The 22,220-nt window shown below is 38.3% G+C and overlaps 1 protein-coding gene across 19 annotated transcripts in view; it reads left to right on the top strand.

The window, feature by feature from the left end:
- Nucleotides 1-22,220, top strand: part of DST (dystonin) — a 506,627-nt gene that overhangs the window by 377,323 nt on the left and 107,084 nt on the right. For all 19 annotated transcript variants that reach the window (XM_033217522.1, XM_033217521.1, XM_033217502.1 and 16 more), the window contains 7 exons: nt 568-744; nt 8,479-8,602; nt 13,746-13,954; nt 14,565-14,882; nt 15,360-15,526; nt 17,604-17,760; nt 18,712-18,838. In XM_033217522.1, the coding sequence (XP_033073413.1) occupies nt 568-744; nt 8,479-8,602; nt 13,746-13,954; nt 14,565-14,882; nt 15,360-15,526; nt 17,604-17,760; nt 18,712-18,838 (1,279 nt within the window). The remainder of the gene's footprint in view (nt 1-567; nt 745-8,478; nt 8,603-13,745; nt 13,955-14,564; nt 14,883-15,359; nt 15,527-17,603; nt 17,761-18,711; nt 18,839-22,220) is intronic.

Raw genomic sequence — 22,220 nt, 5'->3', positions numbered from 1 at the left:
GCTTTTATTTTTGTGATCAAGTGAAAGGTTTTTTTTTTGAAAAAAAAAAATCTAAGAAAATATTTTCTGGTTTGTAATATAATCTGAACAGACTTGCCAAGTTGCATAAATGATTTAAAGACCATCATTGGCTCTTGGACTTTGCTCCATTCTAATATAGACTCTGTCTTCCTTTTGTTAATTAATCTTGTGCAACATATAGAAATTTATTAAGCACCTTTAAAACCCTTCTATCAAATCCATGTCTATACACATGGTGTATCAAAATCTCCTTCCTCTGATGATTGATATCTTTATCCTTTATTCTATGTTAAGACTCAGCTCTTATAAATATGTTTTTGAATTGGTATAAATCCAGAACTGTCTCTTTATTTTATGTTACTTTTTGGCTTCTTATAGCGTACCTCTTCATATAAAGGAGAAAATCTTAGCCCTGCAGAGCTTTTATTAACTTTGGTGGAGTCTGTTTTTTTTCCAAGTTACAGATTTTATAGGTCCTAAGATTATTTGATGCATATGAAAATAGTGGGTTTTAATCTCCTACCGCTTTTCTCTTTTGATTGTTAGTGCAATGTTCTTGGAAATAATCTTAAAGATCTGGTGGATAAATATCAACACTATGAAGATGCTTCATGTGGACTTCTTTCTGGACTCCAGGCCTGTGAGGCCACAGCGAGCAAACACTTATCTGAACCTATTGCGGTGGACCCCAAAAATCTTCAAAGGCAATTAGAAGAGACCAAGGTAAAAAGAGAGGAAAAGATCCAAATTTCCAGAAGGCTTTCAATTTCTCACTCTTTTGTGATAGTTTCAGCTAAGAGAGGGAAACAAATGATGTGAAAAGTATACTTCTGCCTCCAGAGGTAGTTTTGACTCTATTTCTCCACAGGACATTCTTTTTTTTTTTTTTTCCCGATTTTTTTTTTTTGAGATGGAGCCTCACTCCATCGTGTAGGCTGGAGTGCAGTAGCGTGATCTCAGCTCACTGCAACCGCCGTCTCCTGGGTTCAAACAATTCTCCTGCCTCAACCTCCCGAGTAGCTGGGACTACAGGCGTCTGCCACCAGCTAGGACTACAGATGCAAATTTTTGTATTTTTAGTAGAGATAGGGTTTCGCCATGTTGACCAGCCTGGTCTTGAACTCCTGACCTCAGGTGATCTGCCTGCCTCAGCCTCCCAAAGTGCTGGGAGTACAGGTGTGAGCCACTGCGCCTGGCTTTCCTGATGTTTTTTAACAGGTTTGACATTGCTCTTATGGCTTGTGACCTGCATTCCAATGCCCCCCCCATCCCCAAACAAAACTCATTATTTTGGCCACTTATTTATCTATATACTTACTTATATTGTTCACTGTTTTTTCCTGCATTTGAATTAAGCTCCACAAGAACAGGTGTTTTTGTCTGTTTTACTCATTGCTGTATTCCCAGCACCTAGAATATTACCTGGCCCAAAGTTGATACTCAATAAATATTTGTTAAAGAATGGACAGCTGGAAGGGAAGAAGGGATGCTACCATCATATTCAGCAGTTCTAAGGACCAGGATTAGGGTTCTTACTGAATATCTTCATGATTCATAGAGACACAAACTTGAGTAATTACTCAGTACAATTCTCAAAAAGTTCACCTGCTCTTTCAGAAATATAGGCTCAGTGTCAAAACTGCCTAACTGTGGGACTCTCAGTCATACAGTGGCAGAGAGTTTTTAATCTATTTTTATAATCTAAAACTTATTTTAAAATTCTAAAGTAAAGGATGAGAGCTAATGTGACCAATAATTTTGAGTTTAAAATTTTCATTTCATAAATCTATTATATGATTCAATTTCTCAGGTTAATACTAGTAGGTTATTACTGCTATAGCTAGAAAATAAACACAGGATTGTCAGTTAGACAACTGTCTTTCAGAAGTTAATTGCATATTATTTACAGAGTCAAAAATTGTCATTGTGCTGTTGACACAGGAAACAGGTACCCTGATGGGCAAGCTTACAGTTAGGTATTGCCTGAGATTGACAACTCTGGAAAGCTAAGGAAAGCTAAGTCATACCTGAGTGAAATGTGGCAGGTTAATGTCAGGCAGAGAGAAGGCCTGTGAAGGGGTGGGAAGCATAGGGTGAGAGCAGGGAAGGAGGTCAAGCCAGGAGGTCAAGAGGGTGGAGGGCACTGCTTCTTTCCCGGGCTGAAGAGTTTATCCAGCCCTTCACTGGACACTAGGGGGATGTCGTGGGCCAGGTCAGCATCCCCAGATCCATGCAACCTCCTCAGGGTTGCTTCCTTTTTTCCAATGTGCATTTTTACTCCTGTTTTTTTTTTTTTTTCTTTCTCTTTTTCCACAGGTACAAGAACAAATCTATCTTAATTAAGTTTTTAGTTCCCAATATATTGTATATTCAAGGACAAGATATGTGGTGGGGTAGAGGAGATACTGTGACATTAAGGTCATTATTTTAGTAGGAAGTACATCTCATTTAAAATAATTATTGATTGCATATATTACAATTAATTAGGAAGTTAGTTATTTTAAGTATAGAAAATACATAAAATAGAAATAACACATCTTAAGTTAGATCTAGTAAACAGATTATATTCCATATAAAAGTATTTTTTATATAACTAGAGCAAGAAAAGAAAAAACCCAAAAGAATGTGATGCTTTTTTAATTAAACAGATACATGGATAAATTTTAAAATGGAAAAACCTGTTTAGTAATTGCTGCAGAAGAAGATTCTTACAGTCCTAGACAGTTAAAGAAATATGAAGAGGAAAGAGATCTCAAAGGAGAATGAACTCTAATTAAGTCACAGTGTAATTTTAAAAATTAAATGTACAATTAAAGTTGTTGCTGATAATGCACATATTTTTCTCCCAGAAGATTTCAGAATATATCAAGGATAAGTTTTTATGAGGATTAGGTGGCCTTCATTTCTTTCATGTTTATTAACATTGTGTAATTACTTTTAACAATAATATAAACCCATGAGACTACAACAAAAAGTCAGTCTTTCTACCTGTAACATGTTATCTTCTACTTATATTCTGAGGTATCGTAAATGTAATTTTGGGGCACCCAATTTGTTCATTTCATTTGAAATACGTTTGGCCAATAGCATGTTGTTATTAGCATTATTATTCAAAGAACTGTTAACTGTGTTGTCAACAGTCTGATACTACTAGGCCGTAATAACACTCCTCATGATCCCCTTCCAGGGAAATTAGTGGATAAAACAAGATTTTAGCCCCATAAGAGGTGCAGAAAACAGGATTTTGGGACCAGTCTCAAGGCCTGGGTGTGGAACCAGCAATGGGGATCACATTGACTGACAATGTCAGCCTTCCAGACTTGCACTGATCTCTGGGGTGGTGTTAAGTCAGGAAACTTTTATGAATTGGACAAATGCCTGGAAGTTTATAGACTTTGCTGTCTTTTGGTCCCAACAGGTATTCTCTTCTCACAGATCCTTCTTTCATGTTTTAATTTCCTTGAAATTCATTCAAAACAATATAAGGTACCCATATGAATACTGTAATTAACAGCTTTGTTCCAAAATAGCACTACAGACAAGTATTATCGTTAAATTAGGACCATGATGCATGCTAGGAATTAAAAATGATTAACTCTGTTGAATATATTTGTCAAGAGTAAAGGGATGGGATGTTTTGACAAGAAGAGGTGAAGAAGACATGCTTCTTTTATAACTCACTTGTAAGTTTTAAGCTGCTAGTCAGGGCCATCTTTGGTATTGGATATTCTAATAGACCCATGATCATTTTTAGAAGTACTCATTCATTCCGTAAACGTTTGTAAGCTGAGTTTCGTGAAGGCACAAAGATGTTAAAACCCTGTCTCTGCCCTTGGTGAACTCACATTCTGAAAAACAATTTTCGGAGGGCACCCTTCACTTACTTCATCTCCTAAATCACCATGTTACGTGAATAAGCTGTCCCTGTGGTCTAGAATTCAGTCAGGTCACAGGTAAAAAGTTCATGTCTTGAGGGATTTCCGTAATTAAACTGCTAGGAGAATTTACACTTTCCGTAATTAAACTGCTAGGAGAATTTTTCAAACAGATCCACTCTGATGAGGATTCTTTGGCATCTTGAAACAACTATAGGTTCTGGTATTCTAGATCCTATGTTGGTCATGGTTTGGTGGGCCTTTTGACATATGCACAGACTGCCTGTATGTAATCTCAGTTTCTTGGATTATGAATATTAGTTGAGGAAATTTTTACCATTAGCTTTAGGCATATAAATAATCATAATAAATAGTGCTGAAATAGAAGATAACCGTTTTAGGTCTTACATCTGATTTACTTAGTTGCTCATTTATTCCAGAAAAAATTTTTTGGAGCCTGCTATGTGTCAAGCACTGATCTAGGCTCTAGTAATAGAAAGCTGAAAGGGATGACTTTCTAGTTCTCAAGAAGGCTATAGTTTGATAGAAGACACAGATAAATCCAATAATAGTCACAGGATATTTATGGGAGTTCCTGTAAGGAGTACTTACCAAAGCTAGGAGTGAGGAGAGACTTAGGGAAGGTTTTCCGGCTGAGTATTAAAAGGTGAATAAGAGCCAAGTTCAGGATGATGGGGGAAGGTTACATGAAAAAGTTGTTATGTAGAGTTGCTAAGACATTGGGTCCAGCATGAATAAATAGCTAAGAAATAGCTGTATTGGACATTTCTGGAACAGAAAGTTGAGATTGAAGGTAGAATTAGGGAATAGGTTTCGTTGGACCTTTTGTAGCATGCTCAAGTCTTGGCCTTTTTGTGAAGGGAGACTACTAAGAGATTTTAACAGGGGGTTATATTTGGGTGTTCTTGTGTTGCTATAATGAAATACTTGAGACTGGGTAATTTATAAAGAAAAGAGGTTTAGTTGGCTCACAATTCTACAGGCTGTACAAGCATGGCACTGACATCGCGCAGCTTCTGGGGAGGCCTCAGGGAACTTTTACTTACCATGCAAGGCAAAGCAGGAGCAGGCATGTGACATGGCAAAAGCAGAAGCAAGTAAGAGAGAGAGAGAAAGAGAGAGAGAGATGGGGCAGTGAGGAAGTGCTACATACTTTTAAATGACCGTATCCTGCTAGAATTCACTCACTGTCTTGAGGACAGCACCACGATGATGATGGTAAATCATTCATGAGAAATCACCTCCCACCAGGTTCTACCTTGAGCATTGAGGATTGCATTTCAACATGAGATTTTGGCGGGGACAGATATCCAAACTATATCAGGGGTGACATGTGGTCAGATATGTATTTTAGATAGAACACATTAGGAGCTATATTAGAGAAGTGATTGGAGAAAGGAACACAGGATTCTTTTTTCAACAATCCAAGTGAGAGATTATCCTGTAATGATACAGAAATGTGGAGCAAAAGTTGACTTTTAAAAAATATTAAGCAGGTAAAATTGTTGATTGATTTGCATGTATAGAAAAAAAGCTTTAAATGGTTGATCTGCATGTGGAAAAGAAGCCTTAGGATGGAATGTAGGAGGAACTTCAGGTTGACTACTTGGGTAGGTAGATATATCCCAGGAGAAAGTACAGGTACAGAGAATGAGATGATGAGTTCAGATTTAGCTTTTTTGAGTTGGAGGTGACTGCATACATCCAGATGGAAACACTCAAGAGGCAGTTGGAAAGCTAGGCCCATGGCCAAGGATGAATTCACATCTACAGTTGGACACTGGGGGCTTTGAAATCCAAATGAAAGAGTAGAAGAGGAGCGTGAGTTGCTTAAGAGAAATTAAAGCGGGGGATAGACCTGTGTGGCCAGGCAGCCCACTTTTGCAGAGATCTGTCAGAGCTGTTAGAAATGCAGGGTCCAACTGCTGGAAGATGTATCTATGACTCCTGCTTCTACCTTTTTTTTCCTCCTTCCCATTGTTGAGCCACATCTGTTCACTCAGAGATATGCAGGGACCGCTATTCATTAAATTCAAGGACTCATTAGTCTTTCAGTTTACATTATCCTTTCTGAAGCAATTGACACTGTTAACCTTTTCCACTTCTCTCTTCCTTTAATCTTTGGGGACGGCGTTGTTCTGGGCCCATTTCCACCCCACCAATTACATGTGTTCTTTTTTTTTTCTTCTCCCCATCACTTATATATAAATATTCTCCATGATTCTTTAGAATCTCCTTCTTTAGCATGCCTGTGCTTTCTTGTTTGGGAGTCACATCATGTGTCTTGACTTCCAATTCTCTGTGTCTGTTTCCAGTTTGGGTTCCAAGTCTCTCCCATTTCCAGTTTTGCTATTTCCTTCTGGAAGAGGGTCCCAAAAGCACTTTGAAATCATGAATTCCAAAACAGGCATTCCTTTACTCTAAGCTTGCTCTCACTTTTTTGTTTTTTAAATAAATTCCACTAATTGGCAGGGAGCATTGGCTCATTCCTGTAATCCCAGCACTTTGGACGGCTGAGGCGGGAGGATTGCTTGAGCCCAGGAGTTTGAGACCAGCCTGGGCAATGTGGCAAAACCCGGGCTCTACAAAAAATACAAAATAATTAGCTGGGCATGGTGGCATACACCTGTGGTTCTAGCTAATTGGGAGGCTCAGGTGGGAGGATCACCTGAGCTTGGGAGGTCGAGGCTTCAGTGAGCCGAGATTGTACCACTGCCCTCCAGCCTGGGCGACAGAGTGAGACTCTGTCCTCCCCCCCGCCCCCCAAAAAAAGAAAGCAAAAGTAAATTCCAATGATTACCTAGGTTCAAAATCTTTGGACATTTCTACTCTTGTCTCCTCTTATCCTTTGTTCCTGCCCTCTACAGCAGTGCTGTCTAATAGATCATTCTGTGATGATGAAATTTTTTATTTTTAAAAATTTTTATTTATGTATTTATTTTAAGAAAGTAGGAATCTCACTCTGCCACCCAGGCTGGAGTTAACAGTAGCATGATCATAGCACACTGCAGCCTCAAATTCCTGGGCTCAAGCGGTCTTCCTGCCTCAGCCTCCTGAGTAATTGAGACTACAGGCACAGACTACCATGCCCGGCTAATTTTTAAATTTTTTTGTAAAGACAAGGTCTCACTTTATTACCCAGGCTGATCTTGAATTCCTGGCCTCAAGTGATCTTCCCAACTTGGCCTCCCAAAAAGCGTTGGGATTACAAGTGTGAGCCACCACGCCAGTGGTACTCTGCTGTGTTCAATTGGTAGCCCCTAGCCACAGTGGCTACTTAGCACTTGAAATGTGGCCAGTGTAACCGAGAAAAGGAATTTTTAATTGTTTAAAATTTCAATTAATTTAAATTTTAAAAGCTACATGTAGTTAGTAGCTACCATAGTGGGTAACACAACTTTACATAGTGTTACCAAGTCCTTTGGACTCTTCCCAACTCTAACTAATTCCACCTTCTCAGTTCAAACAGACCGAACAGTGAAATTGTCTTCAGCCCTTGGCCTTCAGTAGTCCTCACTGTTTTGTTACTGCTGAAGTTGTCCCCAACTGGTATCTTTGCTTTCTTTCGTTTCTGTTGGATTTTTCCCATGCAGTGCCACAAATTTAGCCTTTCTATAGGACAGCCCTGAGCATGTCAACCCCTTACTCAAAAGCCCTGCATAACTCCCCATTGCTGTGGGATGAAATGTACACTCCTTAGCCTGACGTTTGAGGCCTTTCCAGGCCTATTTCTGTTTAGTCACCCGTACGCATTGTCAAACTGGATTGGACTCTCCCCTTCTCCTGTGATTTTTCTGTCCTCATCTTTGTGTCTTCTGTTTGTTCTGCAGGGAGTTGTTCTCCCAAATCCACACTTCCTTACAGAGCCATGTCAGTGTCACTACCGTTGAGGTGGCCCTCATTTCCCTCCCATTTTTTTTTCGTGTTAACTTCCAGTAGCATGTTTTCATACTCACCTGTGGCACTTACCACTTCCTGCCTCAGACCATAAAATCCCTGAAAGTAAGCTTCATGTCCATTTTTATTTTTGTTTGTTCACAAAATGTAGCAAGACTTTTTGATTTTGTTAGATGTTCAGTAACTTTTATTGAATTAACAGAAATAAACATGACTCAGTATTGAGTCAGGATCTACTAATTTGGGTGAGCTTGTTTATCTCCTTACCTGGAGTCAAAAATGGTCTCAAATTTTTTTGTTGTTGTTCATTTTAGTAGTAGTTGGGGTATTGTACAAAGCCTAGAAGTAGGGGTTAAGGGGCAACTCAAGGGATAAAGTTAGAGGATTGTATGACCAGGAACCAGGGAAATTATTATGAACATATGCTCAAGGGTTTATTTCAAAACTTAATTTGTATTATCCATACTGGCTGATGCTTTTGCTAATGCTGCTTTATAACTGGCCTTTTTCTAAGAACTCTGGAGTAAGTTGATGATGAAAGTTGGTATGATGAGAAGTTTATTCTGTCCAATTTTACTTTATCTTATTAGAAATCATTTTGTCCATATTAGAAATCTATTATTTAGTCCTACTGAGTATAATTGAAAAGCATTTAATCCTATAGGCTCTGCAAGGACAGATATCAAGTCAGCAGGTTGCTGTAGAGAAACTGAAGAAAACGGCTGAAGTGCTTTTAGATGCCAGGGGTTCTTTACTTCCAGCCAAGAATGATATCCAGAAAACACTTGGTAAGATATTCATGTCCTTGCTTCCTGTCTCACAGGTAAATTCTGAAGAAAGGTGTCCTAATAGATATGGAGAAAAATGTTCACTAGTTATAGGTTGTGTTCTGTATGCTCTTTCTCTGTGAAATGGTGTTCCTGAATCTGGGAAAAGGCATGCCTTCTTTGGCAGGTATATTAGAATGTTAGGGGCAGGAGCTGTGTATCTTGAAAATAGTATATTTAAATGTAAATTTGATATTTAGAAAACGTAACAGAAACTCGCTATGTAATGTCCACCACAGGAAGCAGAACTTCACAAAATTCTCTTGGTCGATGGGATTGGATCAAATTGAATTTATTTATTTTTAGAGATGGGGTGACTTTATTGCTCAGACTGAGTGGAGTGGCACAACCATGTCTCACTGCAGCCTTGACTTCCTGGGCTCAAGCAGTCTTTCCCATCTCAGCCTCCCGAGAAGTGAGGACTACAGCAGTGCTCTATCATGCCCAGCTAATTTTTAAAATATTTTTGTAGAGATGGGGTCTCACTATATTGTCCAGGCTGGTCTCAAACTCTTGGGCTTAAATAATCCTCCCCAAATGTTTTGTGCACAAAAGTACCACTACAGCTGTAATCAAGTTTCTATTATCACTGAAGAATTGGGGTAACTGAATTCTCAATTTGAGTGCGGCCAATAAAAAATTTCTAGAACACAGAGAAGTGGGAAGACTTCTCAAAGCACATCTCTCAGGCCAGGTGCAGAAGCTCACACTTGTAATCCCAACATTTGGGGAGGATCATTCAAGCCCAAGAGTTTGTGATTAATGTGTTTCTTGAGAAAAGAGCTATTGTATATTATCTATGTATCTACCCACAGTATTTAGTTTATATCAAATGTGCAGTGGATTATCAATATATATTTTTTACTATCTTACATATGTATTTTTTGTTTTCACTGCCCTACTTTTCACAATATTTAATGTTATTGTATATTTCTATGTGTGAATATGTGAAGTAAAAATATTCCACAACAGATGATTAGACATATGTTTCGCCCTAAATAGAGCATAAATTAAAATCTGAGTCAAAATTTTATTTGAAGAGAAGAATGGAACTTAGCTCTTTTTTTTTTTTTTTTTTGAGACGGAGTCTCCCTGTCACCCAGGCTGGAGTACAGTGGCCGGATCTCAGCTCACTGCAAGCTCCGCCTCCCGGGTTCACGCCATTCTCCTGCCTCAGCCTCCCGAGTAGCTGGGACTACAGGCGCCCGCCACCACGCCCGGCTAGGTTTTGTATTTTTTAGTAGAGACGGGGTTTCACCGTGTTAGCCAGGATGGTCTCGATCTCCTGACCTCGTGATCCGCCCGTCTCGGCCTCCCAAAGTGCTGGGATTACAGGCTTGAGCCACCGCGCCCGGCCGGAACTTAGCTCTTTTAAGATCACTGTGTAGAAGGGAAACCCTGTCTTTTATTCTTACACATATCCAGATGTTTTTTATTGTGTACCCCCATCAAAAATTATCTTCAGCCTGCATCCCCATACATGCAGATATATTTATAAGTCATATGAACGTATTACTATATTATTATATCATATGTGTTATAATTATGAAACACAAAAGTATAGAGTTTTAAAGTATAAAATGAAATTATGAATGGAAGTTCTAACATTTTGTTCCTCTGTCCCAGTGCAGCATCTCATATATCCCCCTTAGATAGCACTGCTATGAGGATTTGGGTATAAGGATATGAAGGAGAAAGAAAGACTATCTTATTTGTATTTCTGTTACTTGAAGAGGCATTTTGACATTTTTTCTCATTGTTAAGTGTACATAGTTTCACTTTTAGTTGCTTAAAATTCATTTGTTACATTATTTTAAAACAAACTTCTGGCATAATTTTCTAGGAAATACGTGAAACTATTTAAGATATAGAGGAGTTTCTCTAAGATCTTTCTGACTTCTAAGAAAACCAATGATTTAAGAAAATAACATTCTTATAGATTTTTGTACCTTTTTCTAAAATAATTTTTATTTTACTAAAATCAAGAATTTACTTCAGTGACAATATTTTATCACTAAGAAGTACAAACCAAACAATGTCTTCGTTTAGGCTACTATAACAAAAATACCATCGTCTGGGTACCTTAAACAACATACATTTATTTCTCATAGTTCTGGAGGCTGGAAGTCAGAGATCAGGGTGCCAGTACAGTCGGGTTCTGGTGAGGGCCCTTTTCCTGGCTTGTAGATGACTGCTATCTTGCTGGTAGAGAGTGGTGGAGAGACATCATTTCTCTCCTATTTCTTCTTCTGAGGGTGCTAATCCCATTCACACAGGCTCTACACTCATGACCTAATTACCTCCTCAGAGAGAGAGAAAAAATCTGAGTGTTTTTGCTACTCACTCTCATACACCATTGATCAAGACATAGAACAGTTCTGTGACCAGATGTGTGTGTGTATTTCTCCCCATACACCAAACAATTCTCCAACAGATACCAGCTGGATGTCCCATAATACAATTCAATTCAATTCAATTCTGACACTGTCTACCTGGAATTAGCTTCAGATCCCACAGGTTAAGGGGTCTCATAATGCTGCCCCCACTTCAGATACCAATCACAAATCCCAAATTGTGATCTGTATTTCAGAATGATCAGCTATAAATTAGGATTCCCTTGACCCTCCTCAGGTTCAATTAATTTGCAAGAGTGACTCACAGAACTCAGAGAAAGACTTTACTTACATTTACCCACTTAGTAAAGAATATTACAAAGGATACAGATGAACAGCCAGATGGAAGAGATACACAGAGTGAGGTATGGGAGGAGGGGAGCAGAATTTAATGCCCTCTATGGGCACGCCACCCCCAGGACTCCATGTGTTCAGCTCTTCAGAAGCTCCCCAAACCAATCCTATTGGGTTTTTATGGCAGCTTCATTACATAAGCATGATTGATTGCATCATTGGCCATTGGTAGCAACTCAACCTTCAACCCCTCTTCCCTCCTCAGAGGTTGAGGGGCTGACAGTTCCAACTGTCTAATCACATGGTTTGTTCCCTGGCAACATCTGCCACTCTCCCCTGCTCCCCCTACCCTAAGACTATCCAGGAGGCACCAGGCATCACTTCATTCAAACAAAAGATGCCCCTCACTCAGGAAATTCCAAGGGATTTAGGAGCTCTGTCATACACTCCTATCACTCAGGAAATCACAAAAGTCTTAGGAACTCTGTGTCAGGAACTGGGGTCAATGACCAAATATCAGAACAAAAGATTGTCCTTAGTGTCTGTATTACTGAGGAAATCAGAAGGGTTTTAGGAACTTTATGTCAAGAGCTATGATCAGAGACCAAATATTTCTTATTATATGATAATATCACATCTTCCAAAGGCCCCACCACCCAACACTATCACACTGGGACTTTGGCCCCAATATATGAATTTTGGGGGACACATTTAGTCTACAGCAGACAGTAACACTCAGATCTGTTAATTATATGAAAATAGCTGGCTTTCCTTGGGAAGTCACTTATTATGGCCGAACAGATCACTGGTTTTACTTACCCTGTTGATGCAGTTGCCCAACTGAGAAGTCGCTAACCTGCCAACCTCAAGCTGCCATTCAGAGCATGTGCTCTTGTGAGTTTCCAAATTAGAGCTCATTTTTTTCTTCAACTTTTATTTTAGAATCAGAGGGTACATATATAGATTTGTTAGAAAGGTATATTGTATGATGCTGGGGTTTGGCATATGATCTAACCCATCACCCAGGTAATGAGATAGTCTGCAATAGGTAGTTTTTCAGCCCTTACCTTCCCACCCCTCTCCCCCAACTAGTAGTCTCCAGCGTCTATTGTTTAGAGCTTATTTTTGAACACACTGCTTGTTTCCTCTGCTGACAGCATTCTCCTGCATATTAAATGCTGTCTCCCTCCCCACTCAGGATGCTGATGGGCTTCATTGTGTTTTAGTAAGAGGAGCATGATTTTTTCTTTAAATCATCCAAACTTAACCTCTCACTCCAGTGAAAATGTTCAAGATGTTTTCTCATGATGTAGCATTAGAACAATTATATTATTTTGTTGTATAGATTATGTTTCATGGGCCAAACGCAAGCCAGTAAGATATTTCATTTTATAGAGATGTTTCAGGACACAGCTTTTCCTTACTGAAACTTTCTACAATGTGTAAGACTACAGCATTCAGAAATAATTAAAATATTTTTCAAATTCTCGGACAATAAGTGACAAATCCACCATTTAAAACATTGTTTTCCAGAGAGAAAGAGATGAATACATTAAAAACCATTATTGTTCAAACTCTTCATTGGTCTATAATATAGAATGTAGGATGTTAACATGTGGGACTTTAGTCAAGTGAAAACTAAACCAGAAAGGGTTTTTTTTTAAGCATGTTGAATCTTTAAAATTGAAGGTAAAGTTTATCCTCATATGAGATAGGTTAGCCTGTTAAGTTTATTCTTCTCTTTTGTCTGCTGTTAAACTTTTAAATAAATTCAATTAGTGTATATTTTAGAAGCATAATCTCAACTTAAATGGATTTTCATTGTTGCCTATTTTCTTAATTTACTTGCGTCTGCCAGTTTCTGTGCATTTGAGTGATTTGCTTAAGTTGTGAAGTATGACAAAAGCTTAGCATGGGTGTGTGTGAGGGAGGGAGAGAGGGTGATGATTTTAATATGTAGAAGTTAATTCTTCATAAATCTTTGTATTGTCTTGAGAATAGCTGTGTGCGACTCACCTTTCTCTCCCCGTGAGTAATTATCAATAAGTATGGCTAATGTGAAATGTCAGATTGAGAACCAGTATTTATTTCAAAGATTTGCTGTTCGTACCACTCTTTCATCTCTCTGAGACAATTCAAATGTTTATGCATCCAAAAAAATCTCTTTTCAAATGCAGATGGGATATATATTAACTTTTTAAAAAAGATTTCAGTTTTCATTTTCCATTGGGCTCTTTTCTTTCTTTATATTTTAACATTTTAGGTGGTGCTCTGATTATGCATTAGGAATTTATCATTGAACTTTTTATTTTTAAAATTTTTGTGTGGAAATTGTATGATTCACCTTCATGTGTTTTTGAAAAGGGATAGGGCAAAGAGAACTTTGTTGTTAATATTTCCTGATCTGTTTGGAGTAGATGACATTGTTGGGAGATACGAGGATCTGTCCAAGTCTGTTAATGAACGAAATGAAAAACTCCAGATAACCTTGACCCGTTCACTGAGTGTGCAGGATGGCTTGGATGAAATGCTGGACTGGATGGGAAGTGTGGAAAGTTCTCTGAAAGAACAAGGTCAAGTGCCTTTAAACTCTGCTGCTCTTCAGGATATCATCAGTAAAAACATTGTAAGTGACTTTAAAAAAAAATCCCATTTACAGTTTTTTAAAAAAACAGTTTTATAGGTTCAAAGTATAGATAGATTTAAGATAAATTTAAGGATATGAAAAAGAGACATATACTGAATGTGAGTGTGGAAAGTAATACACAAAATCAAGTGTGTAAAATGGTTTATCTGTGAAGAAGTGTAGGAAGGGCTTTGTGTACTTTTTCTTGAATATTATTCCTTATAGAGGGCTTATGCATACATTGAGTCTTATCTTGTTTATCATTGTTTCAGCCAGCTGCACATGAGGTTAATCAGATCAGTCTTGTCTAGTCTTTTAAGAATTAGGACCATGGCTAATCCCCAGGCTCCATTAGATTCTAGGGGTTGCTGAGTAGCAGCAGCCTCCTGCCTCATTCAAGCCACTAGCCAGCTGTTCTTCACTCTCTCGGAGAGGTTTAGGATGGCATTCCTCAAGGGACAGATCAAACTTGTCATTCAGTTTCAACGGTTAACCTTCCTAGTCACAGGTTGTGCAAGCTTATGTTGTTAGGAATAGTCATTTTAAAAAATTCTGTCACATGATTGGTAAACATAATAATAAAACATATGCAATACTTGGTTTATTTTAGATGTTGGAACAGGATATTACAGGTCGTCAGAGCAGTATCAATGCCATGAATGAAAAAGTGAAGAAATTTATGGAAACAACAGATCCATCCACTGCATCCTCACTGCAAGCCAAAATGAAAGACTTGTCTGCTCGGTTTTCAGAAGCAAGTCATAAACACAAAGAAACTCTTGCTAAAATGGAGGAACTAAAAACCAAAGTAGAACTGTTTGAGAACCTCTCAGAAAAGCTCCAAACCTTTTTAGAAACAAAAACTCAGGCTCTTACTGAAGTGGATGTGCCAGGAAAAGATGTTACTGAATTGTCTCAGTATATGCAGGTATGTCTTCCTTACTACTCAGGAGGCTAATCAGATAGATTAATAGTTAGGGCAAACTGATATACTTATTGCCAGAATTATAATTGGCAATCATTTTAATTGCTTATAGATCAGTAAAGATCTATGTTTTACTCCTTTAAAAATCTCAAACCTTATCTTTTCCTTGAAGCCTTTGCTGATTGATTGGAAATAAGTATCATTTATCACACATATCATAGGTAGTATAAGTATCATCTTACGTACCAGAAACTACAAAGAGACAAAATATAGAATGCATTTTAAATTAAATAATGTTTACTGTGTTCTCTTTCAAGCCTATTTGCATGTTTATTATATTTAGAATACTGGCCATAGGCAGACTCATTCTTATGTGAAATTATGAATAGAGCCATTCTGATTCCATACAGACCTCTGAATGGAATGCCATTTGAAGATCTAGCAGTATTTATATTGACTAAATATCTTAATGCTTTGTAGGAATCAACTTCTGAATTTTTAGAACACAAGAAAGATCTTGAAGTTTTGCATAGTCTCTTGAAGGAGATATCCAGCCATGGCTTACCAAGTGATAAGGCTTTGGTTTTTGAAAAAACAAATAATTTGTCAAAGAAATTCAAGGAAATGGAAGATACCATCAACGAAAAGTAAGTACCACTTTAAAAATTGTATTTTATTCTATTTATATTAATTAGAGTGAGATACTTGTATTTATTTATATAGATAACTGAAACAATTTTGAAAACTTGAGAATAAGCATAGGGCTACTTTATAAATGTTTTTATATTTTGATCATTTTTTGCTATTAAAATTACATTATTTGCTTTAACATTTAGGAGGAAAATTCAATACTTCTTACATAAAAGTGGAAAATGTTACATAAGAAAAATGATGGTGGTAGTATATTACTGAAAATGGTCTAAACTTGCTGTAGTCTCTGAAGCCTATGGCAAATATCACATTTTTATTTGCAAAGGCAGAAATAACCTTGAAAAACAGCTCGTGGTTCTTTGCTTTCCGAGCTCAACTCAGAAATGATGTGCAGTTTCAATATGGCCTTTTTAATATAATAGTTTACTTTTTAAAGAGCAGTAGATGAGATAGGAAACTGTGAAAAAACAAGATTAGAAACAAGTGAATGAACCTAAGTTGAGCTAGAAAGCTATACAGGACCTTGTGATTGAGCTTTTTGCTTTTCTGATCTTGTGTTAGTTTAGAATATACATTGGATTTTGCTAAAGTTTATATAGAAAAGCCTCAAAACATAGAAAAGTCATTTCTCTTCCAACTACTCTTCTTTATTTCTTCAGAATTCTCTACCTAAAATGTTTGAGTGCTGCCTTTACTTCTCACAGAGCTATATGTTCCATCCTGTTATATGGTATTTAATTCACATTGCATAGAAGAAGTGTTCTTGGTTTTCTTAGGTATTATGTAGGTCGTTTCTTCTTTCAAATGGGTCCAACTTTAAAATAATGCAGTAATTAGTCCAGCTGCAGTCATTCTTATTTGCCAGTGTTCTGCACCCTTGCATATGTACGTGTCATCCACATGCCAAATGTTAACTGTTCTCACAGTTGTTCATGTGCTGGGCATGTGTACTGCCTCCATGGTACCGAGCATACAGAACAACCCATACAGTTCACCAGGGAGTTTCCTGAGTCTCTATAGAGGAGGCACACATGAGCATTCTCCAGTCACTAGGTTTCATCTCATTTTGGGAGACTTTAATCTGGACTGCCTGTCCCAGTTTATCCATCCATAAACGTGGCTGTAGTATAGCATAGAAACCACTAGGTGGCATTATGTTTTCCTCATGTCAGTTATTGTCAACCTTTCCCTTCTGGTTCTGTGCCTACTGGCATTCAGCATCACATAAAGTGGACAGATCAAAGTTCATCGAATCTAAATAATGTTAAAACTGTTTGTGTATTCTTAGAGTTTATGTAGCATTATAGAGAGTGCCATTACATACGGGCTACAGATTTCTTGAATACTCCTATCTTTATGAACCTTGCCTGAGAAATAGACCAATAGTTATTTAGCTCAGGGGTACCCTAAACCCTGAGGTACCTACAGGTCCATGGCCTATTATGAACTGGGCCACACAGTAGGAGGTGAGTGGTGGCACCAAAGCTTCATCTGTATTTACAGCCGCTCTCCATCACTTGCATTGCTGCCTGAGCTCTGCCTCCTGTCAGATAGTCAGAGGCATTAGATTCTCATAGAGCCACGAGCCCTATTGTGAACTGCATGCAAGGGATCTAGGGTGCATGCTCCTTATGAGAATCTAATGCCTGATAATCTGCCACTGTCTCCCATCACCCCCAGATGGGACTGCCTAGTTTCAGGAAAACAAGCTCAGGGCTCCCACTGATTCTACATTATGGTGAGTTGCATAATTATTTTAATATATATCACATTGTGTAATAATAATAGAAATAAAGCAAACAATAAATGTAACATGTTTTAATTATCCCAAAACCATCCCCTCTACCTGGTCTGTGGAAAAAATTGTCTTCCACGAAACCAGTCCCTGTTGCCTAAAAGGCTGGGGACTACTGATTTAGCTGATTTCACTTGTCACCTGTGAAACTTTTCCTCCTGTATCAAAGGATTAGAGTACACATGGAAGATGGTTTCTTAACATTAAGTGTGTCATGAGAATAATAATTTTATTCTTCTTTCTGTGACTTAAATTCTTGTATGATTTTTGTTATGTAGAAAAGAAGCTGTAACTTCTTGTCAAGAACAGTTGGATGCTTTCCAAGTTCTTGTTAAATCATTGAAGTCATGGATAAAAGAAACAACAAAAAAAGTTCCCATTGTGCAGCCTTCTTTTGGTGCAGAGGATTTAGGAAAATCTTTGGAAGACACTAAGGTGAATCATTGTTATCTAATACTAAATTTTCATTTGTGCCAGTAATGAAAGATTAAAAGACTAATGGTAGTTTTCTTTGATCTAATATCATCTAAGTTTGATCCTCATATATGTACTGTATATTTTGTTGACCTTTGGAAATCATGGCATGGGGCTTAACTAATTCTTTTGGAAAAGGACATAAACTTTTCAGTTGATTTGCTTTTTTAAAAAATATATTAATGAGTTGCTGACTATTCTAGTAATCAAGTTTGCTTTCCTACCAAATCTCTACTTAGTTTCAGTAATTTTTATACCATTTCTCACAATATTAAGTAAAACATCTTCACTCAGCATTTTACTCTAGCTTGTATATATCACTATAACGAGTATTTGGAAAGAGAAGTTATTTGAATCTCCTGCATAAATAGTGCACAAGTCTTTTGTCATCTGCCTCAAGGCGTAACACCTGTGACCAGTATGGCATTTTTTTTTTTTTTTTTTTTTCCACTCCAAATTTGTGGATGTGTGTGTGTTTTTAAAAGTAATTGAAATTTGTAGGATTAAAATACACTGTAAAATGAAATTCTGAATTCCTATTTATTTTTATTGTTCCTTGTACCTTTTATCTTGTAACTGGTCTGTTACCTAGTACAGTTTTACAGACTTACAGTTGACAGTTATTTTGGAACCCATAGCAGCCAAGAATAGCCTGACTCCCACTGTGGCTAGGATTTTACTTGCCACTTACGAAACCTTTGAAGGCAGAATGGGCCATACATACCGCACCATTAACTGAGTTGACAGTCACCTGGGCTGTGGGAACAAATAAGTACCTTTTTCTTTCATTGACTCCCTCACAAATCAGGGTCTACAATTATTACTACTTTGAGATATGTTTAAGAAATTGAATTATAATGTGCAACTTTGAAAATATTAAGATGGAAAAATAATGTGTTTTTATATCTCAAGAAATTACAAGAGAAGTGGAGTTTAAAAACATCAGAGATTCAGAAAGTAAACAACAGTGGGATCTCACTATGTAACTTAATAAGTGCTGTGACCACCCCTGCAAAGGCAATAGCAGCAGTTAAATCAGGTATGAGCTTTATTTACATTTATGGCAAAAACTGTAAGCATTGAGTTTACTCATGTCAATTTTGTGTATGTTATTTTTAAACTAATGCATAAAATAACCTCAGAAATACAAAGTGAAAGTGGCAAGAAACATGGCATCTATAAGCACACTGTGTTGGGAATGTATCTGTACTAATCAAATTTCAAATCCTTCTTATGTTTTATTTTAGTAGACTGTATTTAAAATGTAGCTAAATTAATATGTAAGAATAAGGAATGTTATATTGGGGAAGGAAACAGATCATATTCAAATTTGTGTGCTTTTTACCTTAATTAGATGGATATATTGAAATTCTATTTAAAATATTTAATTGTAATATTTGATAAAGAAATGAGTCTGGGCAGCTGGGAAAGAAGTGAGGGAAGGAAATAGACCCTTTTCTATAGAGTGGACACTCTCTTATTTTATTCCTGTGTATTTTATTCTGTACATCATTCCCAAAGTAAACAATTATGCAGTATGTGAGCCAGCATATTTGTATCACAATCTAACGCATGGTTAAGCCACTTTTCTCAATAAAATGGGAGAGTCATGTGTAAATATTGATTCTAAAATTAATTTAAGCAAGTTATGGTTATAGTTTTTAGTTTGAAACATACAGTAACAAGTTTTTAAAAAAAATAATTGGCAGAAGGCAGCTCTGATATCTTTCTTCTGAGAGTTCTGAGTATCCTCTGTGGGGTATCTAGCCTGACCAGCCCCCCAGCTGTCCCTATTGTGATACTGATGTTCCAGCTGGGCCCTCCTCAGCCAACCATTTATTCCACTCTATTAATCCTATTTCAGGGACTACCTGTATTATAATGGTGTGATGATTTCTCCTTTTTCTTCTAATCAGATTTCCTGAAATGTCAAGATTTTTTTTTTTTTTTAGAAGAGGAATTCTATTGTGCTTTATTTATTTTAGCTCTTCATGTCCCCTTTATATTTGCCATAAATATCAAGTGATTGTTGTTGTTGTTGTTGTTATTGCTGTTGTTTAGGGTTTTTTTTTTTTTTGACTCTTGGTAACTACCAAGCATGGTAGGAGTTAGTACTGAGCGTCTACAGGATATTTTCACTTCCATCTGAAATCCCATTATGTTTAATTTTTTTTAAGGGACAAAGTTAAGATTCAGATGTTTTAATGTTTCTGTTTAGACTTGTTATTATGTGGTTGATCTGAGAAATGTCTTTGTGTTTTAGATACATAGCCAATAGATACTAGTATGAGAAAGTCTAACTGATATTTTAATATTCTGATTATGAAAAAGTACCAGTGCTAGATTGTTATGTAATAAAAGTGAACTATTAGTTTACTGTTTACTGACTAGTTTCTACTTGCTAAGCAATGGATCTTTGGTTCCCACATTGGTGTTTGGTTCCCACAGTTAGGTGTTATTATTCCCATCAGTTTGTCTGATTTTTATCCAATCACCTGACTAGTAATTAATGAGGCTGGAGTTTAAAATCAGGTAAGTTATACAGCAAGACCTAGGTACTCCTAACCACCATGCTTTCTCTTCGTGTTGACTTAATATGGGTTTAATAATTGATTTGTTTATTTTCTTTTTCACTTTCAACTTCTTATGTATTTTAAAAAATTATTTTGCCTGCATTAAGCCCATGATAGCACCGTGTTAACTGCACCAGACAATTTTCAATCCTTAAGTAAGGCAGATACTCTTTTGTCAGTCACATATGCATTGTTCAACACACTTACATACTGAGTGCCTTCTGAGCTTCAGGACCTTTATCATTAAGATAATTTTAACAATAAAGTGAGAGGTGACTGGCAAGATGGCTGAATAGGAACAGCTCCAGTCTGCAGCTCCCAGCGAAATCAATGCAGAAGGCGGGTGATTTCTGCATTTCCAACTGAGGTACCCGGCTCATCTCACTGGCGCTGGTTAGACAGTGGGTGCAGCCCACGGAGGGTGAGCAGAAGCAGGGTGGGGCGTTGCCTCACCTGGGAAGCGCAAGGGCGTGGGAAACTCCCTCCCCTAGCCAAGGGAAGCTGTAAGGGACTGTAGTGCCTTGAGGAATGGTGCATTCTGACCCAGATACTACACTTTTCCTACAGTCTTCTCAACTCACAGACCAGGAGATTCCCTTGGGTGCCTACACCACCAGGGCCCTGGGTTTCAAGCACAAAACTGGGTGGCTGTTTGAGCAGACACTGAACTAGCTGCAGGAGTCTTTTTTTCCATACTGCAGTAACGCCTGGAATACCAGCGAGACAGAATCATTCACTCCCTTGGAAAGGGGGCTGAAGCCAGGGAGCCAAGTGGTCTAGCTCAGCAGGTCCCACCCCCACGGAGCTCAGCAAGCTAAGATCCACTGGCTTGAAATTCTCGCTGCCAGCACAGCAGTCCGAAGTCGACCTGGAGTGCTTGAGCTTGGTGAGAGGAGGGGCGTCCACCATTACTGAGGCTTGAGTAGGTGGTTTTCCCCTCACAGTGTAAACAAACTGCCAGGGAAGTTCGAACTGTGCAGAGCCCACCACAGCTCAATAAAGCTGCTGTAGCCAGACTGCCACTCTAGATTCCTCCTCTCTGGACAATGCATCTCTGAAAAAAAGGCAGCAGCCCCAGTCAGGGTCTTATAGATAAAACCCCATCTCCCTGGGACAGAGCATCTGGGGGAAGGGGCGGCTGTGGGTGCAGCTTCAGCAGACTTAAACGTCCCTGCCTGCTGGCTCTGAAGAGAGCAGCGGATCTCCCAGCACAGCGCTCCAGCTCTGCTAAGGAACAGACTGCCGCCTCAAGTGGGTCCCTGACCCCCATGCCTCTTGACTGGGAGACACCTCCCAGCAGGGGTTGACAGACGCCTCATACAGGAGAGCTCCGGCTGACATCTGGAAGATGCCTGAATAGACCAATAAGTTCTGAAACCGAAGTAGTAATTAATAGTAATTAATAGCCTACCAACCAAAGAAAGCCCAGGACCAGACAGATTCATAGCTGAATTCCACCAGAGGTACAAAGAGGAGCTGGTACCATTCCTTCTGAAACTATTCCAAACAATAGAAAAAGAGGGACTCTTAGCTGGGTGCAGTGGTTCACACCTGTAATCCTGGCACTTTGGGAGGCGAGGTGGGTGGATCATGGGGTCAGGAGATCGAGACCATCCTGGTTAACATGGTGAAACCCCGTCCCTATTAAAATACAAAAATTAGTTGGGCTGGGTGGCGGATGCCTGTAGTCCCAGCTACTCGGGAGGCTGATGCGGGAGAATGGCATGAACCCAGGAGGTGAAGCTTGCAGTTAGCTGAGATCGTGCCGCTGCACTCCAGCCTGGGTGACAGAGCAAGACTCCGTCACAAAAAAAAAAAAAAGAAAGAAAGAAAAAGAAAAAGAGGTAC

This window comes from Trachypithecus francoisi, unplaced genomic scaffold (assembly GCF_009764315.1).
Source record: "Trachypithecus francoisi isolate TF-2019V2 unplaced genomic scaffold, Tfra_2.0 Lachesis_group10, whole genome shotgun sequence".
NCBI classification, from domain to species: domain Eukaryota; kingdom Metazoa; phylum Chordata; class Mammalia; order Primates; family Cercopithecidae; genus Trachypithecus; species Trachypithecus francoisi.
The sequence above is the reverse complement of the archived record's forward strand: the minus strand, read 5'-3'. Positions and strand labels throughout refer to the sequence as shown.